General features: G+C 61.7%; 1 protein-coding gene across 1 annotated transcript; it reads right to left on the bottom strand.

Annotated features, from left to right (window-relative positions):
• Nucleotides 1-1,773: 1,773 nt before the first annotated feature.
• On the bottom strand, nucleotides 1,774-17,836 carry LOC119100701 (uncharacterized). Its single transcript, XM_037223778.1, has 2 exons — nucleotides 17,524-17,836; nucleotides 1,774-1,941 (listed from the first exon to the last, which is right to left on the bottom strand). The coding sequence occupies exons 1-2, from the start codon at nucleotides 17,701-17,703 to the stop codon at nucleotides 1,774-1,776; spliced, it is 348 nt and encodes a 115-aa protein (XP_037079673.1). The 5' UTR covers nucleotides 17,704-17,836.
• Between the last annotated feature and the right edge of the window lie 3,810 nt (nucleotides 17,837-21,646).

The following is a 21,646-nucleotide window of genomic DNA, read 5'->3' as shown; positions in this document are numbered from 1 at the left end:
GTCACGGTCAGACCGCCGGGCAGTGCACCCCCGCCAAGCGGAGTTCTGACGCGTCGCCGGGCGACCATCGGCGGCGTTGGCAGCCGGCGGCGCCCGCCGCCCACCAGAGCCACGACAGCGGACAACAACCAGCCGGCGGAAACGACCAGCAACACAGTGACTGGAGATCCCGGCAAGCTGGGGTAAGCCCATCATGATTAAATTTGGAAGCTGACAAAGCACATAAAGCTTGAAGACGAAAACAACACTAGGCTTTTCTTTACAGACTGTGGATTTAGGGACCTTAAATGTACATGGGGCCAATGTAGATGTAATGCAACCAGAGCAACATCTTTATCATGCAAATGAATGCTTCCAAAAGCGCCTGGTCTCATTCACCTCCCGCTTTAGAGAGATATTTTTTAATCTGCATATAAAAGAGGGTAAACAGCAATGTCTCAGCAAACCGGAGAAATAACACGGCTAACGCCGCGAGCGTCCCAAGCAGCATGGTACCAGACGCCACAAAATGTGCCGGCCAACCGTCAGTCAATGGTGGAAAAACCGGCGAAACACCAGAAGACGAGGCCAAAGACAGCGCACCCTGAATCAAATAAACAACATTTCATAGCCGAAGGAATTTCAGCCACATCCGTTCGTTTCACTTTCACATCTGTTCACCCAGCGATTGTAAATGGCATTTTCTGACATGAGTATGAACGCATGACTCCCAAAGTCGCGGAGGACGAAGCGGGAGCACTTCGGCCACCTGTTCATAAGCAAGAGGGAAGGAAAAATCGCCCAGAAGTAACCTGCTACCACTCGCAAGCTCGTCGACTAATGGTTCACTTCAATCTCCGACGCTGTCGCCTCTCGGTCAAAACCTACTGCCACCGTCCAGTCAATAGGTCGCCGCTCCCAAGCGCGAGCGACATATTGAACAAATTAAACGGTGCGCTCCACGACTGCCTGGCAAACGTCAGCCGCTGGCTCGCCCCGCCGGGTCGTTATCCACGGGCGCGGCGGGCGGTGTTGAACTCGTCAGCGGCGCTCCGTCGGCCGCCCGTCGGCTCGATTTATGTCGGCCCGCTCCACGGCGGGGGGCCGGCGGATACGCCCGGTGATCGACACGGGCCAGCCCGGCCGCCGCGTACTCACACCGGAGCGGCGCGCCGTGGCGTGGCAGGACGCGGCGGGAGCACGGCCCGGCGCAAGTGGCCGGCCCCGCCCGACTTCAGCCGGGAACGCGGTCGTGCCGACGGCCGCCCAGCGCGAGCGCCGGCGGCGCACCGAGACGCGCTGGCGGGGAGCGCACGTGGTCCAGCCAACCGCAACAGGATGTGTGCAGCAGGAGACGCCGGCGCCGCCAGCCCGCGCGCCTCGCATCGATCCGAAGCCGGGCGCAAACCACCCGCCGCTCTCTGGCCCGGGTCGGAGCGGGTCGCCTGCCGGCAGCGGCCGGCTGGGCCGGTCCGGCGATGCGCGCCGGACGGGCGCCAGTCAGAGCCGGCCGGCCGACGCCGGAGACCGGCCGCTCCATCACGGCCGCCCGCCGCCGCTGTCGAGACGCCGCGGCACCGGGCCGGCGGCGCTGCACCGGCCCGACAGCCGGCCGGCAGCCTCAACAGCGCATTCATCGCCACATGTCGCCTCTGAGGATAGCTGAGCGTGGGCCGTGACTTGACCCGGTCACCGAAGGGGACAGTCGACCTTGACCGCCGCCGGGTCAGCGGTTAGCCCCGGCGGACCGTCACGGCCCGCCGGCGCCTGATTAGCCGGCCGCCCGCCGGGTCATTAGCGCAATTGGCCGGCGGCGCCGCAGCCGGCGGCCAGCACCAGTTGCGCCCGCCCCCGACCGCTCACCTTGGCCAGCACGTACGGCCGGCCGTCGGTCACATGCACCTCGCCGAACACCTCGACCAGGTCGGCCGACGGCGGCGCCTCCAGCAGTCGCAGGTCCACCTGGCAGGCGAAGGCCAGAGTCAGGGGCGGCCGGGGAGCGACGGCGTGAGAGGCAGCGCCAGAGCGGCGGCGACACTCGGCCAGCTATGGCCGCGGACGTTCTGCGACGAATGCCGGGCAGCGTTACACGCCGCGCTTGGCGGGACTCGGACAGAGCGAGGGTGTGTATCTGTAACCTTGGAATTAAAAGCTGAGCCTCGCGTCCAAGTTGGTCAACATGCGTCGCTGTGTTCCAGCTCCCTCCCAGACAAGTTAAGATAGCAATCATAACTGAATGCAAATTAACCCGGACAAAGCAAGGCAGAAATGTGCCTTTCGTGGGTTCATTGCCAAAGTCAGGACACCACAGCCAGCTGTTGCCCAGCTTGAGCACACACCGTACAACGCCTGCGGCGTCTTACGATGTGCGATCAAAAAGTTCCGAGACTTCGCCAACAAAAACAAATCACGCGCCCCATTTACATTCGGACACCTCTCCCTTCAAGGAAATCCACTTGTGCAGCGACGCATCGCTGCCAGCGCTCCCGCCACGCTGGGATGCCCACTGGGAGTCCGATCAGACGTGTCAGGCTCCACCTGCCATTCGCGCTGGACCTCCTCCACCGCGTCAGAAGTCCGATCAGACGTGTCAGGCTCCACCTGCCACTCGCGCTGGACCTCCTCCACCGCGTCAGAAGTCCGATCAGGCGTTTCAGGCTCCACCTGCCACTCGCGCTGGACCTCCTCCACCGCGTCAGAAGTCCGATCGGATGTGTCAGGCTCCACCTGCCACTCGCGCTGGACCTCCTCCGCCGCGTCAGAACGTCGACTCCGCCGCTGGACTTTATCCGGGGCAACAGAAAGAAGCCACAAGGAGCCCAAACCGACCAGCACAGCGGATAGAGAAAAGCGATGGTGTTGGTGCGGTCCTACGACTCGCGCGTTTTCAACAAACCGTGGGAGAGTGCGTTTGTCACGCCGGAGCAGCTGGCACCCGATGTTCTTCCTGGGACAGATAAGCCGGGGCCGCGACAAACCACCAGCATGCTTGCTTTTTCGATATTGGCGGGTTTGTGCACTCCGAATCCGCTCCCCAAGTTCGAGCTGTCAATCCCGGCTTCCATTGTATCACTCTGATACATATGAGGGCGCACATTCAGCGCAAACGACCCGATATGTAGCGCGATGGGCAACTCGGCGCTCCAACATAACACCACACTCGCGCACAGTACATTGAGCACGCGCGAGTGTCGGGGCTGCGACCATACCATGGTCGCTCCCGTCCCTCATACTCGCCACAGTCGGCTGCAGGAGGCTTCTTCATAACTAACCATAACAGAACTACACCCTACATAGAGTCTGGCGTGGCATGAGGCCAGCTGATGATGAGCGGGTCCGCCACGGGACAACAGCCTGGATCGTCTTTGTGTTTTAAGAAGCTTCTTTGTATGCGAGGTGCGGTCAAAAAGTTCCATCACTGCGCCTGTAAGAAGCAGAAGGCATGCCTGATTTCAATTTGACCGCCATCCCGTTTTGAGACGAATCACCTTGTACAGCGACAAACCACTTCCAGCGCACTCGCCATGCTTGAAACGTTCCCCAAACGTTCCCCTTTTACGCACGTCAAGCACCACGTGCGACAGGCGCTGGATCTCTTCCACCATGTGAAAACGGTAGCCTAGCAGCGCTCTTCGCCGCGCCTACTGGGCCGACCGGTGTGAGAGGTTCAGACGTGTATCACCACGGCAGCGTCGGTCAACAGCATAACAGTCCCAAACAACGATCACACCGGAATACCAAACATTAGGGCCACGCGGCGGTTTGCTTCATGACGTACTTCACGGCGGATTCAGAACGCCGCTTTCGGGGGAGCGCGGGGGGGGGGGGGGGTGCGCGGAGACTGGCTTGGGGAGGCCAGAGTCCGAAAGGTGTCCTGATTTGAAAAGCTCATCGAATTTCGCCTCCTTTAACCTCAACAAGTGTTCACTTCCTCTCGCAACAGCTGCTTCGATCTACTTCAAACGCCGGACATATGTCTTTTTTAGGACTTGGGCCATCTTGAGGGAGGCCGTGGCCCCATGGCCCCACGACCACCAGTCCCCCTCCCCCTCGCCTCCCTGGATCCGCTATCGGACGTGCCCACAGATGGATGGTCACCAATATTGAGAGGGCTCCGCGTCAGGGCGGAAGTCGGAGGCTGCGGCCGACACAGAGCCCTCCCAGATCGGAAACAACGGACCGCCGGCTGGCGGAGGGAGTGCCGCCCCGGAGCCTGGCCGGCCCCTCCGGGTGCAGCGCCGTCGCCCGGGTCCCGCGGAGTGCCGCCCCAGAGCCTGGCCGGCCCCTCCGGGTGCAGCGCCGTCGCCCGGGTCCCGCAGGAGTGCCGCCCCGGAGCCTGGCCGGCCCCTCCGGGTGCAGCGTCGTCGCCCGGGTCCCGCGGAGTGCCGCCCCGGAGCCTGGCCGGCCCCTCCGGGTGCAGCGCCGTCGCCCGGGTCCCGCGGAGTGCCGCCCCAGAGCCTGGCCGGCCCCTCCGGGTGCAGCGCCGTCGCCCGGGTCCCGCAGGAGTGCCGCCCTGGTGGTCCGGCCGGCCCCTCCGGGCGTAGTGCCGTCACCCAAGCCCCGCGGGAGTGCCGCCCCCGAGCTCGCCCGGCCCCTCTGGGTGTAGCGCCGCCACCCGGGTGCCGCGAGAGTGTCGCCCCAGAGCCCGACGGCCGGGCCACCCCTCCGGGTGCAGTGTCGTCACCCCGCCCCGCAGCAGCCACCGCAGCCAACACTCGACGCTCATCAGGACCGCTCTTCCCTGCTAAAGCAATTACACCGGACAGCCATTCAGTCATCAAGCGGCCGCTGACGTGCTTACATCAGATATTCCTTACATCATTGGGGACGCGAACGTCAGCAAATATTCATTACATTCACGAGGTGACGCAGTTTCGACACTTCCGTGTTTCCCGTGGTGATATCCGGCCTCTTCTTTACGGCAGGCGCGCGGATGATGCCCCAGAAACAATATGTTGCCCATTAATGTTCGGGGGATGAGTGCTTCTTACGTTCGTTCTATTGTTTGGCTTTTGGTGCGGTTACTATGGTAGCTTGCTGGCGACTGCCAAGTAGCTTTCATGAAGTATCCCGAGGCTAAGATGTTTCGCATCGCCGCCGCCAGACGTGATTTCCAGAGCGGCAACGTCTAGCGCATGGAAGCTGTACCGATCCAGCCCATCAATCAGGCCTTTCATGTGTTTGATCGCGTCTAGACACCGTCCCCGGAACTCGGAGTGCAACAGGACAAACAGGGTCCGACCCGACCCGACCGGGTCACACGGCGCGTGAGGAGTGTGCTGCGGAGTGCCGAGGGCTCTGCCTCGTAAGTCGCGGATGGGCGCCCCTCAGTCGGGCTCGCGAGAGCCAGACGTTCTGACGAGGAGGCGCACCACTGAGTGGGGCATGCGAGAGCCAGACGTCCTGACGCGGATGTGCGCCCCTCGGTCAGGCTCACGAGAGGCAGACGTCCTGACGCGGATGTGCGCCCCTCGGTCGGGCTCGCAATGCCAGACATCCTGACGCGGAGGCGCGCCCTTCGGTCGGGCTCACGAGAGGCAGACGTCCCAACGGACCGACAGCGACATCAGCGCAATAAAGCGCCGTATCGAATGGTATGTGTCGGACACAGCTCGGAGGGCTCGCTATTTTCGGGTCGCGCAGCAGTGCTGAGGTTCAGACCATTGCCATGGCGGGCGGTTCTGTTGGTATAGGCCTCCGCACATGCTGTAAAGATTGTCACCTTATCTGCTGTGCGCCCACACCGCGTCGAGGCGCCGCCCCCGCCCTCTCTCGCACTTCTGAATTGCGTTCCAGCACGATTCTGATAGGCGCATGATATCGGGGAAGACCATGGCTTGGCCTGAATGGCAAGCTGGCCGTTCTTATCATGATAGCCGTCGCGTGGCACGCGCCCTAGCAAGGGAGGGCAATGAGCCTCCAAGCCATTCGCTGCGTCATCTCTCCATGCTGATAAACAATGCACATCGATGGCGCCCCCGTCCGCTGGAATTCCTGAACTCGACACTTTTCCAATAAGACCAGCTCTCCGCTTCGATCGCAGCAACAGGGCACTGCTAGCGCATACCACCACAAGCTCGGAACATTCCCACAGCTTGTGCCAAGTCGGGCCAAACGCAATACGGCATGATCCGGTGAAGATCGGCATTCATACACGCATGCTGGTAAAGCTGACACATGTTTCGTTTGTTTGCGACAGATGCCACTGCTGCCGCTGCTGCTGCAAGTTTGCGTGCGTCTGAAGGGAGCGGCACCTATCTCCGGAGAGGATTCAGAGCAGTCTGGTTACCACTGCACTGCACACGGTCTCTCAGCATTTTTTTCTCGCCCACTACACATATTTAATATGATGGAATGGAGACATCTCGCAAACCGATTGCAAGTGGTTTGCGTGTGATCAGCATGTCGAGAACAATATACCCAGATTTCGTTGGTGATTCCAGCGCGGGATTCGGGTCGTGACAGCCAGGACTGGCGGCCAGACAGGCGGGGTCAGACCGGCCGGACCCAGCCGTGGGTCAAACAACTGCGACATACGGCGACCGGTGGCATTGCCAACCAGGGATGGGTCATAGCCAATGCTTCCAGTCTGGCCGTGGAAAAGTTCTCAACTGCGCAAAATCAGGGCTCAGCGGCGCAGTCTACATTTCAGGGGGCAGATGCTAGAAAGACCAGTGGATGCGGCAGAAGCTACTTCATACTTTTGAACACTTGCGACGAAATGATTTACAGCGAAACCAAGCTAGACTTAGAGGTTTAAACTAAACGCCGTCACTTCACACATCGGAATGCTGCATTCGACAGCTTATTGAGCATGTCAGGAAGAGTAACGAGGAAAACTGAACATTGAACATAAGTCGTTTTTTCAACTTAGCTTGAGCGATAAATCCATGTATTAAACTACAAGAAAGATCAACAACTACTGACTGTTTCGTAACGCCTAAACCGCGTCGACCAGCCGTAGAGCTAAGCCGAGTAGGCAAGAAATACGGGGCAGGACACCGTGACCAAATGAGCACATCTGTTTGGGGTGGTTGACCGTTGGGTCCGTCGGTTGGTTGGTCGGTGCGCCGGTGGGTCGGCGGGTCGGTGGATCGGTGGGTCGGTGGGCCAGTCGGTCTGTGGGTCGGTGGGGCAGGCGGTCGGCGGGTCGGTGGGCCAGTCGGCCGGTGGGTCGGTGGGCCAGTCGGCCGGTGGGTCGGTGGGCCAGTCGGCCGGTGGGTCGGTGGGCCAGTCGGTCGGTGGGTCGGTGAGTTCGCCGGCGGGTCAGCGGGTCGGTCCCACCTCTGGGCCGGCTGGAGGTCGGACGCCGGCGGCGCGGCCGTCCGCGGTCACGGCTACACACGGACTGCCGCCGCCCGGCTACAATCGATAGCGGCCGCCGGGCGGGCCCGGACCGGGCGGCGGCACGCAGCGGCGCGCGGCTGCCGGCCCCGTCCCGACCGCCGGCAGCCAGCTCCTCGCGGCGCACACCCGTCGCGGCCGGCCGCAGGGCACCTTTGGGACAGCGCGCGGCACGCCCGACGCTGCACGCGGTGGCCAGCCGTCCCCCGTGAGCGGTTAATCACCGGAGAAGCCCGCAGTGGGCAGCCAGGCCGCTCGGGTCAGGCACGGACCAGCTGACGTCAGGTTGGGAGGTTCCTGTCCGCTGTCAGGCCGCTCGGGTCAGGCACGGACCAGCTGACGTCAGGTTGGGAAGTCTCTATCCGCTGTCAGGCCGCTCGGGTCAGGCACGGACCAGCTGACGTCAGGTTGGGAAGTCTCTATCCGCTGTCAGGCCGCTCGGGTCAGGCACGGACCAGCTGCCGTCAGGGTGGGACGTAACTGCACAGGGCTCACCAGTCATCGTGGGTGCCTCACTGTTACCCACTATAGGAATCCACTAATTACGTCCGAACTCAGAGCCATTCCGAGCCTTCATGCGTCTCGACGGCCGATGCTTGACGTTGGCGGAGATCACGTAATGTCATGTCCCCACATGGCTCCGCACACAGAGTCGCCCGGCTCACCCGTCTCCGACTGGCCACTCGAGTTGCCAGTGCACTCTTCTCCGCCCTAGAGCAGCCTCGGGGCGCTGCTGCAGCCGGCGCACCACGCACACAATGGCTCGCAACAACCCGTGGCCCTGGGGAACTGATTCACCACAACGGCTGGTTTGCTCAGCTGTTGGCAGACACATAACGTCACAAAAACTGCTCGCGGCTCAGCAACGACAGCGGGCGGAATCATCCCGCAAGACCAGCTGCAAAACGCACGGTGACTCGCCTGACTTTGTCAGCAGGGAAACTTTAGTCATTTCAGCCCGTCATTCTTTTGCGGCACATTCGTCAGAACAGCTTCGTATCATACGCGGTTTCGGAATTTTTTTCGCAGTCTAAATTTGCATGAGAAACATCTAAAGCACTCTCGCGTGATTATGTACGTTGTCGCCAGCGATTCGGTAGCATGCACATTCCAAAGAGGATCATGTAATATCTAACCTCCATTCAGCTACCGGACCATTTTCAGCAAACGCAGCGCAGTTTGGTCCCAATCCGCAGCATTTCAATTTCAAGTTACACCTTTCAGGCAGCCATACTTTTTTACTAGCTTTTTTTTTAGCTTTTTTACTTTCTTAGCCATACTCAGCCACCATTTTTGATACAGCCCACTGCATATGATAGCAGCCGGTAATTGCGTTTGCAAGGCACTTATTTGCCGATTTTTCGGCCACGAGGATTTCATGGAAGGAACGGAACGGCATGGAATGGAATGCGTGACAGCACGCAATGTTGAGCAAAAATGACGTCAATGAACCACAAGGCGAAGCCACGAAACCAGAAGAGAACAACGGCCGACGTAATCAGGCACCAGAGTTCCTGCAGCGGCACATAAGTGTGAAAGTAAAGATGCCTCCACCGTCAGACTAGGCACATAAAGCGGCCTATGGTTCAGATTTGACGGAAGCACGCGCGGCGGCAGCCTGTCGCTGCCGACACTTCTCCCTGAAACCGGAAATCATCAACCAGTCCGCTGAAGATGGACCGTGCTGTTTTATCGCGTGATGATAAGGCGAGCCACTTATAGTACAGAAGTCTATGAAAACAGCTAATCATTTCGCTGTCCAAAGCCTACACGCATGAAAGTTCAAATGATTACGTTAAAAAATCGGTCGAGGAGAATATAATGCCAGGACAAATTTACTGGAATTTTTCATCGAGAAAAATGAGTCGTGTGTCATGTCATGAATATGTTTTTGAGACGGACGTGGCATCTTCCACGCCGCGACATGCCCACGGATAAGCCCTTGTGAAGATAAACCATTGTGTTTGCTGCATGGCGAAAAGAAAGGTGAATGCGAGTGAATAACTCTTCGCGGTTCGGAACACTCTTGAATGCCCCTCCATTACTGCGGACATTCAAGACTTGCCACCTATTATCACAGCTATATGCCCTCGCCTGCTGCGAGATGAGCTCGAGCTCTCATAAAATGCATAGGATATTATCTGCTACACACCTGCCAATCCACGAGCTTTGTAGCAAGTTATCCCTGGCATCGGGCGATAAATCATTGCAACGGATTGACGCCTTGATTGCGTCAAAGTTTTGTGCAACATCATTGGCCTGCGCCTCGCTGATCCCAACCCGCGCCTTCCATGTGACGTGCCTTCTCCTCCGCACGACCACGTCCTTCACACACGAGAGTCAACCGGGGAGACGGTTTCATTCACGTAAAGCACCAGGGCTCTGCAGGGTGCTGAAAACAACCCCGCCCGCCAAAGCTCGTCGCCATGTAATGATAAGGCTCGTCGCCATGCAATGATAAGCACAGGGTCTCTAACGATTCGGTACGGGTGTATCGATTCCCACGGAGGTTGCTTCCGTTGGCTATTTGGTTGCGTCATTTGGATTAGAGCCCATTCAATCGTTATAACCATTTTAGTGCTATGAAATGAAGGAGAATTAATAACGTGGGGCAGGACACGTGCACTTGGGGTCACAATCGCCGAAACTGAGCATGCGCAGGGACCCCTCCGCGGGGTATGCGCCTGGTGCCCAGACAGAGTCCTCACCAGCCTACCCGCCTGTTGCGTGCGTGCGTGACATGCGTGGTTGACGCATGAAGCCTGCCCCGTACAAACGGGACGTCGCGAAGATGCACGACGAAACGAGAGATATGGACAAAAGGGGCGAATCAAAAGTGCAATATTGACGGGAACTAAGGCCACCGCCCGAGCATGAGGAGTCGGTCGTGGGCGGGTGCGCACGAGACACGCTGCCGGTCCTGTACCAGACGCCACACTGAGTCGCGCCCCAGCCAGCTGGCAAGGCGAGGCGCGTACTTCAGGCAAGTTTGTCGTCCCAGTTAATCAAACTTGAGACGTCTCCCCAAATGTGGGGGATTCCATCAACAGGGTACCGTCAGATCGGGTCTCGACCGTGAAAACGAGCTGATTGAGCGCACTCAGCTGTTTTGTGACTTTACCCTTGCCTGTCTATCCCGCGGGGCGTACTTAAACAGAAAAATAAACGCAACAAAGACCTGGCAAACATAGGAGTTCATTCCGAACCAACCAGCTATATGACAGAGGATGGCCTGACTTGACGGCCTCAGTCACGGCACCGACATTACGTCACGACTTCTCAGTGCCCGACCCAATGATACCCGCACAGCGGTGTCAGGGTTACGTGACGGGTGTCGCACTCATCGGCGTCCAGGTCACGGCGTGCCGGCCACCGGTACGGTCCTCTCCACGCGCCCGGCACCGGTCCACAGTCACAGCTGTACGGTCCTCTTCACGGGCCCGGCACCGGTCCACAGTCACCGTTGTACGGTCCTCTTCACGGACTCGGCACCGGTCCAGGCAACGGTCCAGCCACCGTTGTACGGTCCTTTTCACGGGCCCGGCGCCGGTCCGCAGTCACCGTTGTACGATCGTCTTCACGGGCCCGGCACCGGTCCACAGTCACCGCTGTACTGTCCTCTTCACGGGCCCGGCGCCGGTCCACAGTCACCGTTGTACGGTCCTCTTCACGGGCCCGGCGCCGGTCCACAGTCACCGTTGTACGGTCCTCTTCACGGGCCCGGCGCCGGTCCACAGTCACCGTTGTACGGTCGTCTTCACGGGCCCGGCACCGGTCCACAGTCACCGCTGTACTGTCCTCTTCACGGGCCCGGCGCCGGTCCACAGTCACCGTTGTACGGTCCTCTTCACGGGCCCGGCGCCGGTCCACAGTCACCGCTGTACTGTCCTCTTCACGGGCCCGGCGCCGGTCCACAGTCACAGCTGTACGGTCCTCTTCACGGGCCCGGCACCGGTCCACAGTCACCGTTGTACGGTCCTCTTCACAGACTCGGCACCGGTCCAGGCAACGGTCCAGCCACCGTTGTACGGTCCTCTTCACGGGCCCGGCGCCGGTCCACAGTCACCGTTGTACGGTCCTATTTACGGTCCCGACGCCGGTTCACAGCCACAGCCACGGCATCAGCCAACATCACGGACAGGTTGCTACGGTTATCCTATGCGGCCGCAAGCGTTGTTCGCACCGATTTCCGCCTCACGCCCGACACGTCAGGGTATTGCAGACAAAGTCACAGTGTGGCCATCCAGTACCAAACTCCTGCTGCGCCAAACACTCCCTTTCGTGCGGGTGCGCACGGTGACGCGGCCGCCGTGTAGCCAACGTACCATCACCACCGTAACGCCATCACGGTCCCGTTGCACACGTGTGAGCGCGGCGGTGTCACAGCGCCAACGCGCCGCGGTTGCGACAGCACCGTGACGCCCGCAGTTCCGCGGTGCTGCTAGCCCAGCGTCAGTATCAGGATGTCACGGTCAAGGTGGCGGACCACGAAGGCGGGGTGCGGGAACTTCCGGCCAACAAAAACAAAACAACACGTAAAAATTACCATAAAGATGGCTGCGGGGTCGGCGTGGCCATCACCTAGCCAATTTAGCTGGCGTGTCAAGGCTGGCGTCAACCGCAGGCCGTAATTCAGCCCGCTGTCGTCCGCCACACAAACATGGCAAGACTGCGAGACCAGGGCCCGCCGCCGACCGGTTGAACGCGACAGCAGCGGATGCAGCGCGGCAACCAAGGCCGACCTCGCCGTCCGCTGCCACCGCCCGGGCGGACGCTCGGCCGGGACCGGACGCGGGTCGGCGCCGGGACGACGAGAGAAGCTCGCAGGATGGAGTGGGACGCTGCGAGCACCGCGCGGCCGCGGGCTGGGCCGCCGCGCGACGCCGGCAACGGCCGAGGACGGTACACGCTACTCGCCTCTCATCTTCAGGAATGAAAACACGATCAATTTTCCATTCCGCATTCTTTCAATCGAAACCGCCCGCCACGCGGCCAACCGCCACTTGACGCCGACGCCTTCTTCCCCACGGGATAGCACATCCAGCTGCAGTGTAGAACGGACGGCCATGGTCCCAGCTCCTGGCAATGGACATGGCCCAGCTTACGGCCGCCTTGCCGACCGACCGGCCTTGCAGAGCGACGGCTCCCCGAGTGCTGTCGAACATCGCCGTTCGATGCGGCCGTCCTCGAATCAAGTGATAACGTCGGCCGCACGCAGCGGCGCCGCCTCAATCAGCGCGCGGTCACGAAGTCGTCCACCCGGCGAGCGATGCTCTTGGCCGGGCACGGGCGCCGTCGGCACGAACGGCACGTCAGCCGCCTCACCGCCCGCCCACCTCAGCGAACGGCCGCCGCTGAACGGCCGCGCCGCGCGCGAAACGGCCTGTCACAGGCGCCGTTGGACACGCTGGGGCGGCGGCGAGGCCGTGTCCGGCCTGCAGCGGCCTGGACCGCCCTGGACACACTTCATCAATATGGGATCAGGCGACCTTTCAACGGTGCACTAAGCGTGCAGTACGATGCACGGCCTATACTGTCGGAAACTGTTGAACGTTCCCGAACGGTTTAATCAGTATGCACGGAAGCTGCTATTAATGACGTTCAGCCTACCTTTCAGCTGTTCATATTCGAATTTCCCCACAGGATGTGCCGCATTTCGGCCAACTAATGAGCCGCGCTTAAGTCTGACAAATCGAGTCGACTAATGCTAGTCCACCGCCGACAGAATTCCACGAACGACGGGCGCTAAACACTGGCCCTGCGCTAACGAAATCTGATAACTTCGCCCTGAAAGTCATAAACATGTTTGGCCATTTATATCATGTTAATCAATCTGCTTTGATCAAAACATGAAAATACGACGACGCCCGACACCAGCGCGTAAGCCAGCGGTGGTGTAACGACTGGCGACCGATGATACGACAGATGAGGCAGTTCAGCGCAGCCGACGCGGGCCGTCAGTGGCGCCTCCTCCCCACGGCACCGCCACAGACCGGGCCGGGTCTATGCTGACCGCCCGGTGCTGACGGCGCTGGACTATTCACCGACGCACAGCACCGCCGCGACCATTAGCGGCGCCACGCCCCGGCGCAAGCGGCGTCAGAGGGAGGGGGAGGGGCGTCTGGGAGAGGGAGAGTCGTGTCTGGGCGGGTGCCGAGCCCCGCTGGGTCTCCCGGCGTCTCGCCGCAATCCCAGCCCGCCACTGTCTCTGCGCGCCAATCTGCCAGCCCGCATCAGCCGTACGCAGCTCTGCCTCACGAGAGTGGCCGGCGCCACCGCCACGAGAGGCCGCGGCGTCGGCGGCAGCCTCCAGTCGTGACGGCGCGCCACAGCGGCACTCCGCCCGGGCCGGTCCAGGGGGGCACGGCCGGCCGGCACGCTCCGGGCGCGGGTTTACGACGCCTTTGACGGCGACCGCCCGCTGGACGGCGCGCATGGCAACCGCGCTCGACCGGAGCAGTGACCGGGGGGACCTGACCTCCACATGGGCCGAAGAGAAACGGGCGCGGACAGCCGTGGCGGTCAGGGCTCTGCATCAGCGCTGTGGACGGCGCCGTCGCTGAAGAGGTCATGGTGACCCGGCAGAACAGAGTGCAACGGAGCACTGTGCGATGACACCCGGCTCTTGCTATGCTGTACTATGCTACACATACCAGATCCACGGACAGTGAGCCTGCCTAACATCGATGGTCCCGCCCGGTGGTCGATGGTTACCCGCTGCTTATCGGGTGACCCATCGATGATTTCTCGAAGGTCCGATGGCCCCACTTTCGTCACCCATACCCCGTCGGCCCGCGGCGGGTCGACCCTGAACGGTCGTGCTTTGCTCTAACTTCTTCTCAGTCCTGCTGCTCACGCCTTCTCCCACTGTTCGGCGGGACAGTCCCAGTCCTGCGGCAGCGCGCGTCGCCACCAGACCGCGACGCCGGTCAGTACGCGCCGGTCGAGACCAGCCCCGCGGCGCCCTATCTGACAGCCCGGCATCGGGGTCAAGTGGCGCGATAGCAGCGCTGGGCCGACCCGGGCGCTACAAGGCTGGGCGTCGCCGTCACAAGCTGAGCGTGTTAGCGCGCCCAGCCAACGGACAAGAAGCCGCGCGTGCGTGTTGCCCAACGGCCCGTTGTATGACAGGCAGAGCAGTAATGTATAACACACGGCGATCCTATTCCCATCGCAACTAATGACGCATTTAAAGAAGCGCTTCCCATCCACCAGTCGACAAAGGCTTCTTGTTAGGCACATCCGAGAGCAGCTCAGTATCTCCTTTGAGGGAGTGCCACAAAGCGCGCTTGTACGTTGGATGCCAAACCATGTCTGACTTGTTTTAATCCTTCGACGATAAAAAGGTTGTACGAGAGGCCTTAACCTGAAGGCTGGTACAGACGGTACCTGACCTGCCGCAATGCGATTGCCTTCAGGGTCCAATCCACCGCTTGCTTGAATGAGTACTTCAGAATGAAACCGAACGATATCCTCGCCAAGGTTTTGTCCCCAGTGAAGGTTAACAAGCGCTCGAACGCGCCAACATATCTAACCTTTGTTCTCGAAGCAAAGCCACAAAGCATCCGCCTTGGATCGATCCCGAGCAGCGGCGCCTGGCCGCCAGACCTGACTCAGCCGGGACAGAGCGCCGCTGACCTATCCCAACGGCGGCTGGCCGCTCTTGCCCCGCGGCGCTGCCGGCCGGCCGTCCTCGCCCCGCGGCGCTGCCGACCGGTCACCCTCGCCCCGCGGTGCTGCGGTGTTGCCGGCCACCCTCCCCCGCGGTGCTGCGGTGCTGCCGGCCACCCTCCCCCGCGGTGCTGCGGTGCTGCCGGCCATCGTCGTCCCGCGGCGCTGCCGGCTGGCCACCCTCGCCCCACGGCGCTGCGGTGCTGCCGGCTGGCCACCCTCGCCCCACGGTGCAGCGGTGCTGCCGGCCATCGTCGCCCCGCGGCGCTGCCGGCTGGCCACCCTCGCCGTCCGGCCGTCTGGCCAGGCAGCAGGGCGGCAGCGGCACGCTGCAGAGCCTGCCCGGCGGTCCGGCCGGCCGGCCTCAGCATGTCGGCCCGCGGGGGTCATCGGCGCTCGCTCCGTCGGCGTGACGTAGCGGCTCGATGCCGTCGGCGCGACGGGGACTCGCGGCTATCCCTGCCCGAGGACACCTCGGGGTTCGACGTCGGCTGAGGATCGGACAACTGACACGCACCCCCTGCGCTGTGGGGAGGGGATGCTCTTGAATCATCGCTCGGGAACAGCTCGGGTTCGGCGCCCGGTGCGAATCTGACGGGTGACGTAGCCCTCCACGTGGTGGAGTCGGCGACCATTCAACACATCACTGCACCTGAGCGCGAGGCACGCCGATGACCGGAGCCGGCGTCTTCGTTTCAATGTCGTGCGTCACCTGGCATCGCAGGTCATTTTCAGTCAAGGAATAGGCAGTTCCATTTGCTGGCAGCGGCTGGTCGGTGTGGGTCGGATCACGCAGATGATCAGACGCGCTTCATGCGTGACAAGCAAGATTAGATCTGCTGGTGTCATCACCATGACTGTTATAGCCGTCGCTTGTACGGACGCGACATTAAAGCAGTTTGTCATCCCAGATGTGACACTGCGGCCAGATATCGGCACGGATCAGACGCGCAGTGCCTGGTTCCCTCTGCACTCCCGCTAGCTCCGCACATAGGACCAACGTCGGCCCGGCGGCGGGCCAGGCGCATCGCCAGTGTTCCCCAGTCACAGCTGCCAAGCCCGGGGACGCGCTGCGGTAAACCCCGCAGGAAAACAGCCACTGACGTGTGGTCGCCATGCTGCGCGAGCATTGGCCACCCGCCAGCTGCGTGGGCGCACGGCTGCAACCAGCAGGCCGGCAGCGGCGGCGCTCGGCGCCGAGACACGGCCGGGCCGCTGCCGTCATCGGTGGCGCCAACACCCGCGGCGTGTCCGGGAGGCGCGCCGCCGCGGGCGGCGGCGCCGGATTTCCGCACCGGACGAAGAGCGTAACGCGGCACCACGGAGCGCTACGCGGCGCGCCGCGGGCCGTCTTACGTAGCCGCTTCCCAGAGAACTCAGGTCCGGAACCGTTCACAAAGCACGGCTGGAAAGATTTCCAGGAAGTTCCCCGCCGTAGGACACGTGGATTCCGAGAAGCGGTCGCCGGGTACCTCTCATAACTTGATCTATAGAAGCTCCAGAGGCTGATTTTCCATCTGAAGATACGTCTGGGTTTTTCACAAGTGAACACTTCTAAAGTTATGAAGTTAAACCGACTGGGAACTTCAAAAGAACAAGGATTCAACACAATCGAAGTTACTCGTGGTACAAGATAGCACAGTCCGTGCTTGTTCTTTCTGCCGGTGACCTGACCATAATTAAGGTATGAATAATAATAACAATAAATGATGGTGCATGCCCTGACCATAATTAATGGTTGCGAGCAGCAGCGTCGATTTTTGCAAATGACTGTGGGGCCAAAGGCTTGTCAACTTTTCTCCTCCAACTCTTCTCATCGACTTTGACTTCATTTTGATGCACGGCAATTTACATTCCTGGTTCCGAATCAAATATATAACTATTTGTTTAAGCAAAATGGAAGATACAGCCACTAAATAAAAAAGGTAGGTTTCGAGTAATCGCCATTTTTCCAGCATTCCAGTCATCGTCGTCATTGGGGCTTTACGATGCGCCCAGCTGCCGAGGCTACGGAGCGTCACCGGCATCTCACCCAGGGACTGCCAGGAATCGAACCCGGTACCTCTGATTTTCCCGACGCGCGACATACTTTCGAATGCCAAAGACTGTCTGGATAGCAAAATTTCGCCCGTTGATAGCTATAGTTCTCATTGCGTTATTTTTTTGTGTCATGGGACGTTTTTATGATGTTAGAGAAACTGCCCGAGTTGCCGCGTCAGAATTACCGTTGTAGCGGACGGCATGACTCACTTGTAACATCTATACGCGCCGCGAGGTGGCGCCGTTGATTCGTGTCCGAGTTTAGCGAACCAGCATACGTGCGTATGTGCTTGGGCTTTTCTCGTGTTCTCACGCGAGAACAACAGCACAGGTTAAACTTGACCAGATCTCCCTGTCAGCTGACGCGCCTGCTGCTACACTTGCCACACCACACTGCCCACCAACGCTTGCGGTCCGACTGGACACCGCGCCGCGTCCAGCCTCGCCAGCGTCCCTCCCAGCGGCGCGTCCCGCGTCCCGCTGTCTCACCGGCACGAAGTGCGGCCCGTCCGGCTCGGCGACGCTCCCCAGCACGGCCGTGTTGGTGGCCGCGTTGTAGCCGCCCAGCCGGGCCAGCGCGCGCACGCGCACGTTCCGCCAGCCGTCGGTGCTGGCGACACAGCTCAGCTCCTCCAGTCCGATGCGCACGTGAGGTCGGCCGTCGCTCATGGGGACGGCCGGGCCCTGCTGGACGCGCCGCGCCGCCCGCTGCTGCTCCGCCTGCCGACACGACACGGCGCTGGGTCATGGCTGGCGTCACGGTCGCCGGAGGGTGGCGCTCGAAGGCGCCGGCCGACAGGCGTCCCTCACGGGACAGGAGGCGCACAGGGGTGTTAACGGTTTATGTCAGGGACGCTCAGCACTGAGTTGAGTGGTTGTCGCGCACAGACCTTGCTCGAGGATGCCGGTAGTGTAGTGGTTAAGCCGCGCGGCTGGAAAACCAGGGGTGCGGGGTTCGATTCCTCGCGATGCCTGCCTGTGCTGCCAGGGTGAGAGGCAGGCGCCGCCATGTATGGCATCACCAGCTAGCTGCCTCGTAAAGCCGCGATAAGAGAGAACCTGGTTCACTCACACCATCACCGCCCTCCCCCGGTGTCAGGCCTGAGCCGTACCCACCGCGCTCTGACCATGCCCGTCCGTTCCAGAGCCCAATCGAGAACTGGAGCTGCCACTCCGCGCACGCCCCACCGGCGCCCGTGCGCCGTTCGCCAACGACGTTACTCAGGCAGGCTTCCCACAGAAACAATGTAGAAGGCGGCACTGTTGCGCGACTATTTGGAGTGTGCTCGGGGCGACGACCGCGCCGCTGTCGCAACGGCATGATCGATCGTCTTCCATTGAAGCAGGATCGTGACGCAACCGCCGCATTCCGAGGGCGCAAACAACGACGTCCAGGTACGCCGCAGTCGTCGGCGAAGGGAGTGAATGGGTGCCGGGTTAGGTACGGTAACCAGCCACAGGACAAGCCGCCACATGCGGGTCCGTTCCCAGCCAGCCGGGCCCTCTGGCACGGCTGCGGGCCCACATAGCCCGCAGCACAGCGGGGCTACGACACCGCTCCGGCGCGCCGGCGGCGCTGGACGTCATGGTCCGCACGTGCGTGGCGTCCGACAAGGCCACACGTGACCGGCGGGAGACACGGAGAGCGGGGAGCGGCGCCCCACAGGGTCTGGTTCAGCGCGACCCGACGGCACGGCGCCGCGATCGCCGCAGGCGCCGCCGACGGCGTCAAAACAGCCGTCTGTCAGGACGGCGACGAACGGCAGCAAGCACACACCACCCGCAACCGCACTTGCGGGCGAGCGCGGGCCGCCGCGACCGCCAAGGCCAAACACAGCAAGGCCGCCAGAGCCGCAGGCTGATATCCGCCGAGCAACGCCGACGCGGTCCGCTGCTTCCGCCGCCGGTGCCGGCTCTGATGACAAGAACGCACTTGACGGGCGCGGACCGGACGGTGTGAGCAGGGGTCGGCCAGGCTAGGTGACGCACCAGGCCGCGCCGGCCAGACCGGGCGGCGCCCGAGCCCGCCCGGCCGCCCAGCTGCCGGCTCCCACGTGGGTGGCCCCCGGTGCCGGACCCGGTCGATTCGGCGCCGATGCCCGGCGGCCGGCCAGAGACGAGCGGCCATCGATCTGCGCGCCGCCGGCGGTCCCGGCCGCGGCCGCACCGGGTCGAGCCCGTTCACGGTCAGGCCAGGCCGGCCCGACCCGCCCCGCCCCGGCGGCGAAGGGGGCGAGGCGAGGCGAGGCGAGGAGAGGCGGGGCAGGGCGGATCGGAGCAGGGCGCGCCCAAACGGTGTCGGACTCGCTCCCGGGCAGGTCAGCCCAGCGGCGGGCGGGGCGCGGCAGACGGCCTGCAGCCACCAGCCAGATGCATACAAACTGCCACTTCCACCAAAGCCTAATTGCGCAGCGCACGCCTGCGGGTCGGAGAGTGCTCCAACCGATTTGCGCTACTCGTCAATGATACACACACACCTATTACGGAATGCTGAGCAGTTTTGGGCCGACACGGCTCGACAGTGTGATTACAAACAATACTTGTGACGTTGCTTTATGACACTGGCTACTGGATGCCTAGCTGGACGATGAGCGGGACGAAGATTGACAGACACTGGCTGAGAGCGAATGGGACAACGTGGACCCAGCCGCACCGAGTGAAGCTGCGATTTCCTCTGCCGTGCTCACCGATCGGCCAACTGGGACCAGACGGGCCTGACAGAACCCTGCTAGAACGGATCAGCATCGAGCAAATACGACACCGAATGAGTGTCAGAAACAGAAGGCAAACAAAAGGAGACCGGGACTGATAAAAACCGGTTGTTTTTGGCAGTCAGCCAGCATTTGGTTCTCAAATAGCGGCACCCGGCGGCTCGGGGTATAGCCGTCCGAGGGCCTGTCTGCGTCACAGCGCACTCTAGCGGGCTGGGGTACAGCCGTCCCAGGGCCTGCTGCGTCACAGCGCACCCCAGCGGTCTGGGGTACAGCCGTCCCAGGGTCTGCTGCGTCACAGCGCACCCCAGCGGTCTGGGATACAGCCGTCCCAGGGCCTGCCGCGTCACAGCGCACCCCACCGGCCCCGACGCGCCACACAACAACCAAATAGTTTACTATAAAGGTATGTTAGCGATAATCATCACTATCATCATAATCACACTACTAATAGACCGTCAGTCGGCCGTCTGACCGAAGCAAAAAAGAAATGCAGTACGTGGGGCGTAGTAGCGGCTGCCGTTCCCACGTATCAGCTGATCTGATCCTGTGACGTCACGCCTGGAGCAGGGCGGTACGCCAGAGTACGTCCGACATCGCTGACACGCTGGTGTTAATGGAACAGGTGGATAAGGATCGTCGGCAGCTGCAGCAGGCATGCAGGATAGTACCAAGCCATCAGAAATGCGGCCCGCCGTGCCAGCAGTGGCTCAGCAACAGTGGGTCCAGTCTTGTAACAACAGACAGACGCGCTATCCAGTGCCAAACGGTTCGCAGCGCTGTCACAAAGGAACATTTCCAGAAAGTTACAGACGCCATTTCCGTTCATATCAGCCGGGTTGTGTTCCACGAAACGCCACGGATATCTTTCGGGCGCAAGCCAGCGACGAGGACCTCATTCTCGCGGAAGTACCGCAACGCCTTTCCGTGAAACAACTTTCAACGCCAGAAAGTATCGCATTTCCCCGCCTTGAATAAGTGATAGCCGAATTCCCATTCCTGCTTCGTCGGCGGGTTTGGCTGCTGGCGAGTTTCACGACTGGGCGCTGATCGCCTTTGCCAACACCCGGCTTGACAGCCCACACGGGAGCAATCATGGCCAACATCCATCACCTGATAAGCGTGGCGGCCGGGTGGTCACCCGACACGGGCTAGATCAGCTGGCGCACGCGTCAGCTACCCGGATCAGCTGACCAATCAGCTGATGGCCTCCGAACAGCTTCGGTCAGCTGACTACCGCCGAACACTCGTGAACAACCGAGGTCCAGAGGCGGTCTTCGCCAGCTAAGTGACGAGAACAACTTGCGACGACCGAGAGGTACTGAGCACCTCGGATGCTCGCTGATCGGATATGTCAACCACCTGCCACGAGCTCGTCACCACCCGGGGACCTGCACCGCCCTCCTCACCACCCGGGGACCTGCTCCGAGTCCTCACCACCCGGGGACCTGCACCGCCCTCCTCACCACCCGGGGACCTGCACCGCCCTCCTCACCATCCGGGGACCTGCTCCGAGTCCTCACCACCCGGGGACCTGCACCGCCCTCCTCACCACCCGGAGCGGGCGGCAAGCAATCGTCCCCCCCCCCCCCCCCTCCGTGCCGCTAGCATCGCACCGAGCCTGATGGCCGTCAGCGCCCTGCCGGCTCTGTTCGAGAACCCGGTGGGTACGGGCGACCACAGCCTGCCCGCCGGTCACTGCTGGCCTCCGGGGGCCGGTCGGGCACCGACCCTCCTTCCGCCGTGTCAGCCTCGCAGCGCCACCGACGCACAACGGCGCCGCATCGCCCTCACGGTCCTCTTCCGACGGGTTCAATCACGAAGCGGAAGTCATGCTGCCGCCGCCACACCTCACGCCGCTTCCAGCGGAGAAAGTCAGCACAAGCCCGATGTGGGTGTCG

This window comes from Pollicipes pollicipes, unplaced genomic scaffold (genome assembly GCF_011947565.3).
Source record: "Pollicipes pollicipes isolate AB1234 unplaced genomic scaffold, Ppol_2.1 Scaffold_4881;HRSCAF=5763_pilon_pilon_pilon, whole genome shotgun sequence".
Classification (NCBI taxonomy): Eukaryota; Metazoa; Arthropoda; class Thecostraca; order Pollicipedomorpha; family Pollicipedidae; genus Pollicipes; species Pollicipes pollicipes.
This window is presented reverse-complemented; position numbering and strand designations above follow the sequence as displayed.

Excerpts from the sequence above, each read along its gene's own strand:
- LOC119100701 (XM_037223778.1), bottom strand. The coding sequence starts at position 17,703 with ATGAGCGACGGCCGACCTCACGTGCGCATCGGACTGGAGGAGCTGAGC. Across the intron at positions 1,942-17,523 it reads ACGGGCCGCACTTCGTGCCG|GTGGACCTGCGACTGCTGGA; the intron begins GTGAGACAGCGG and ends TTCGCCTGCCAG.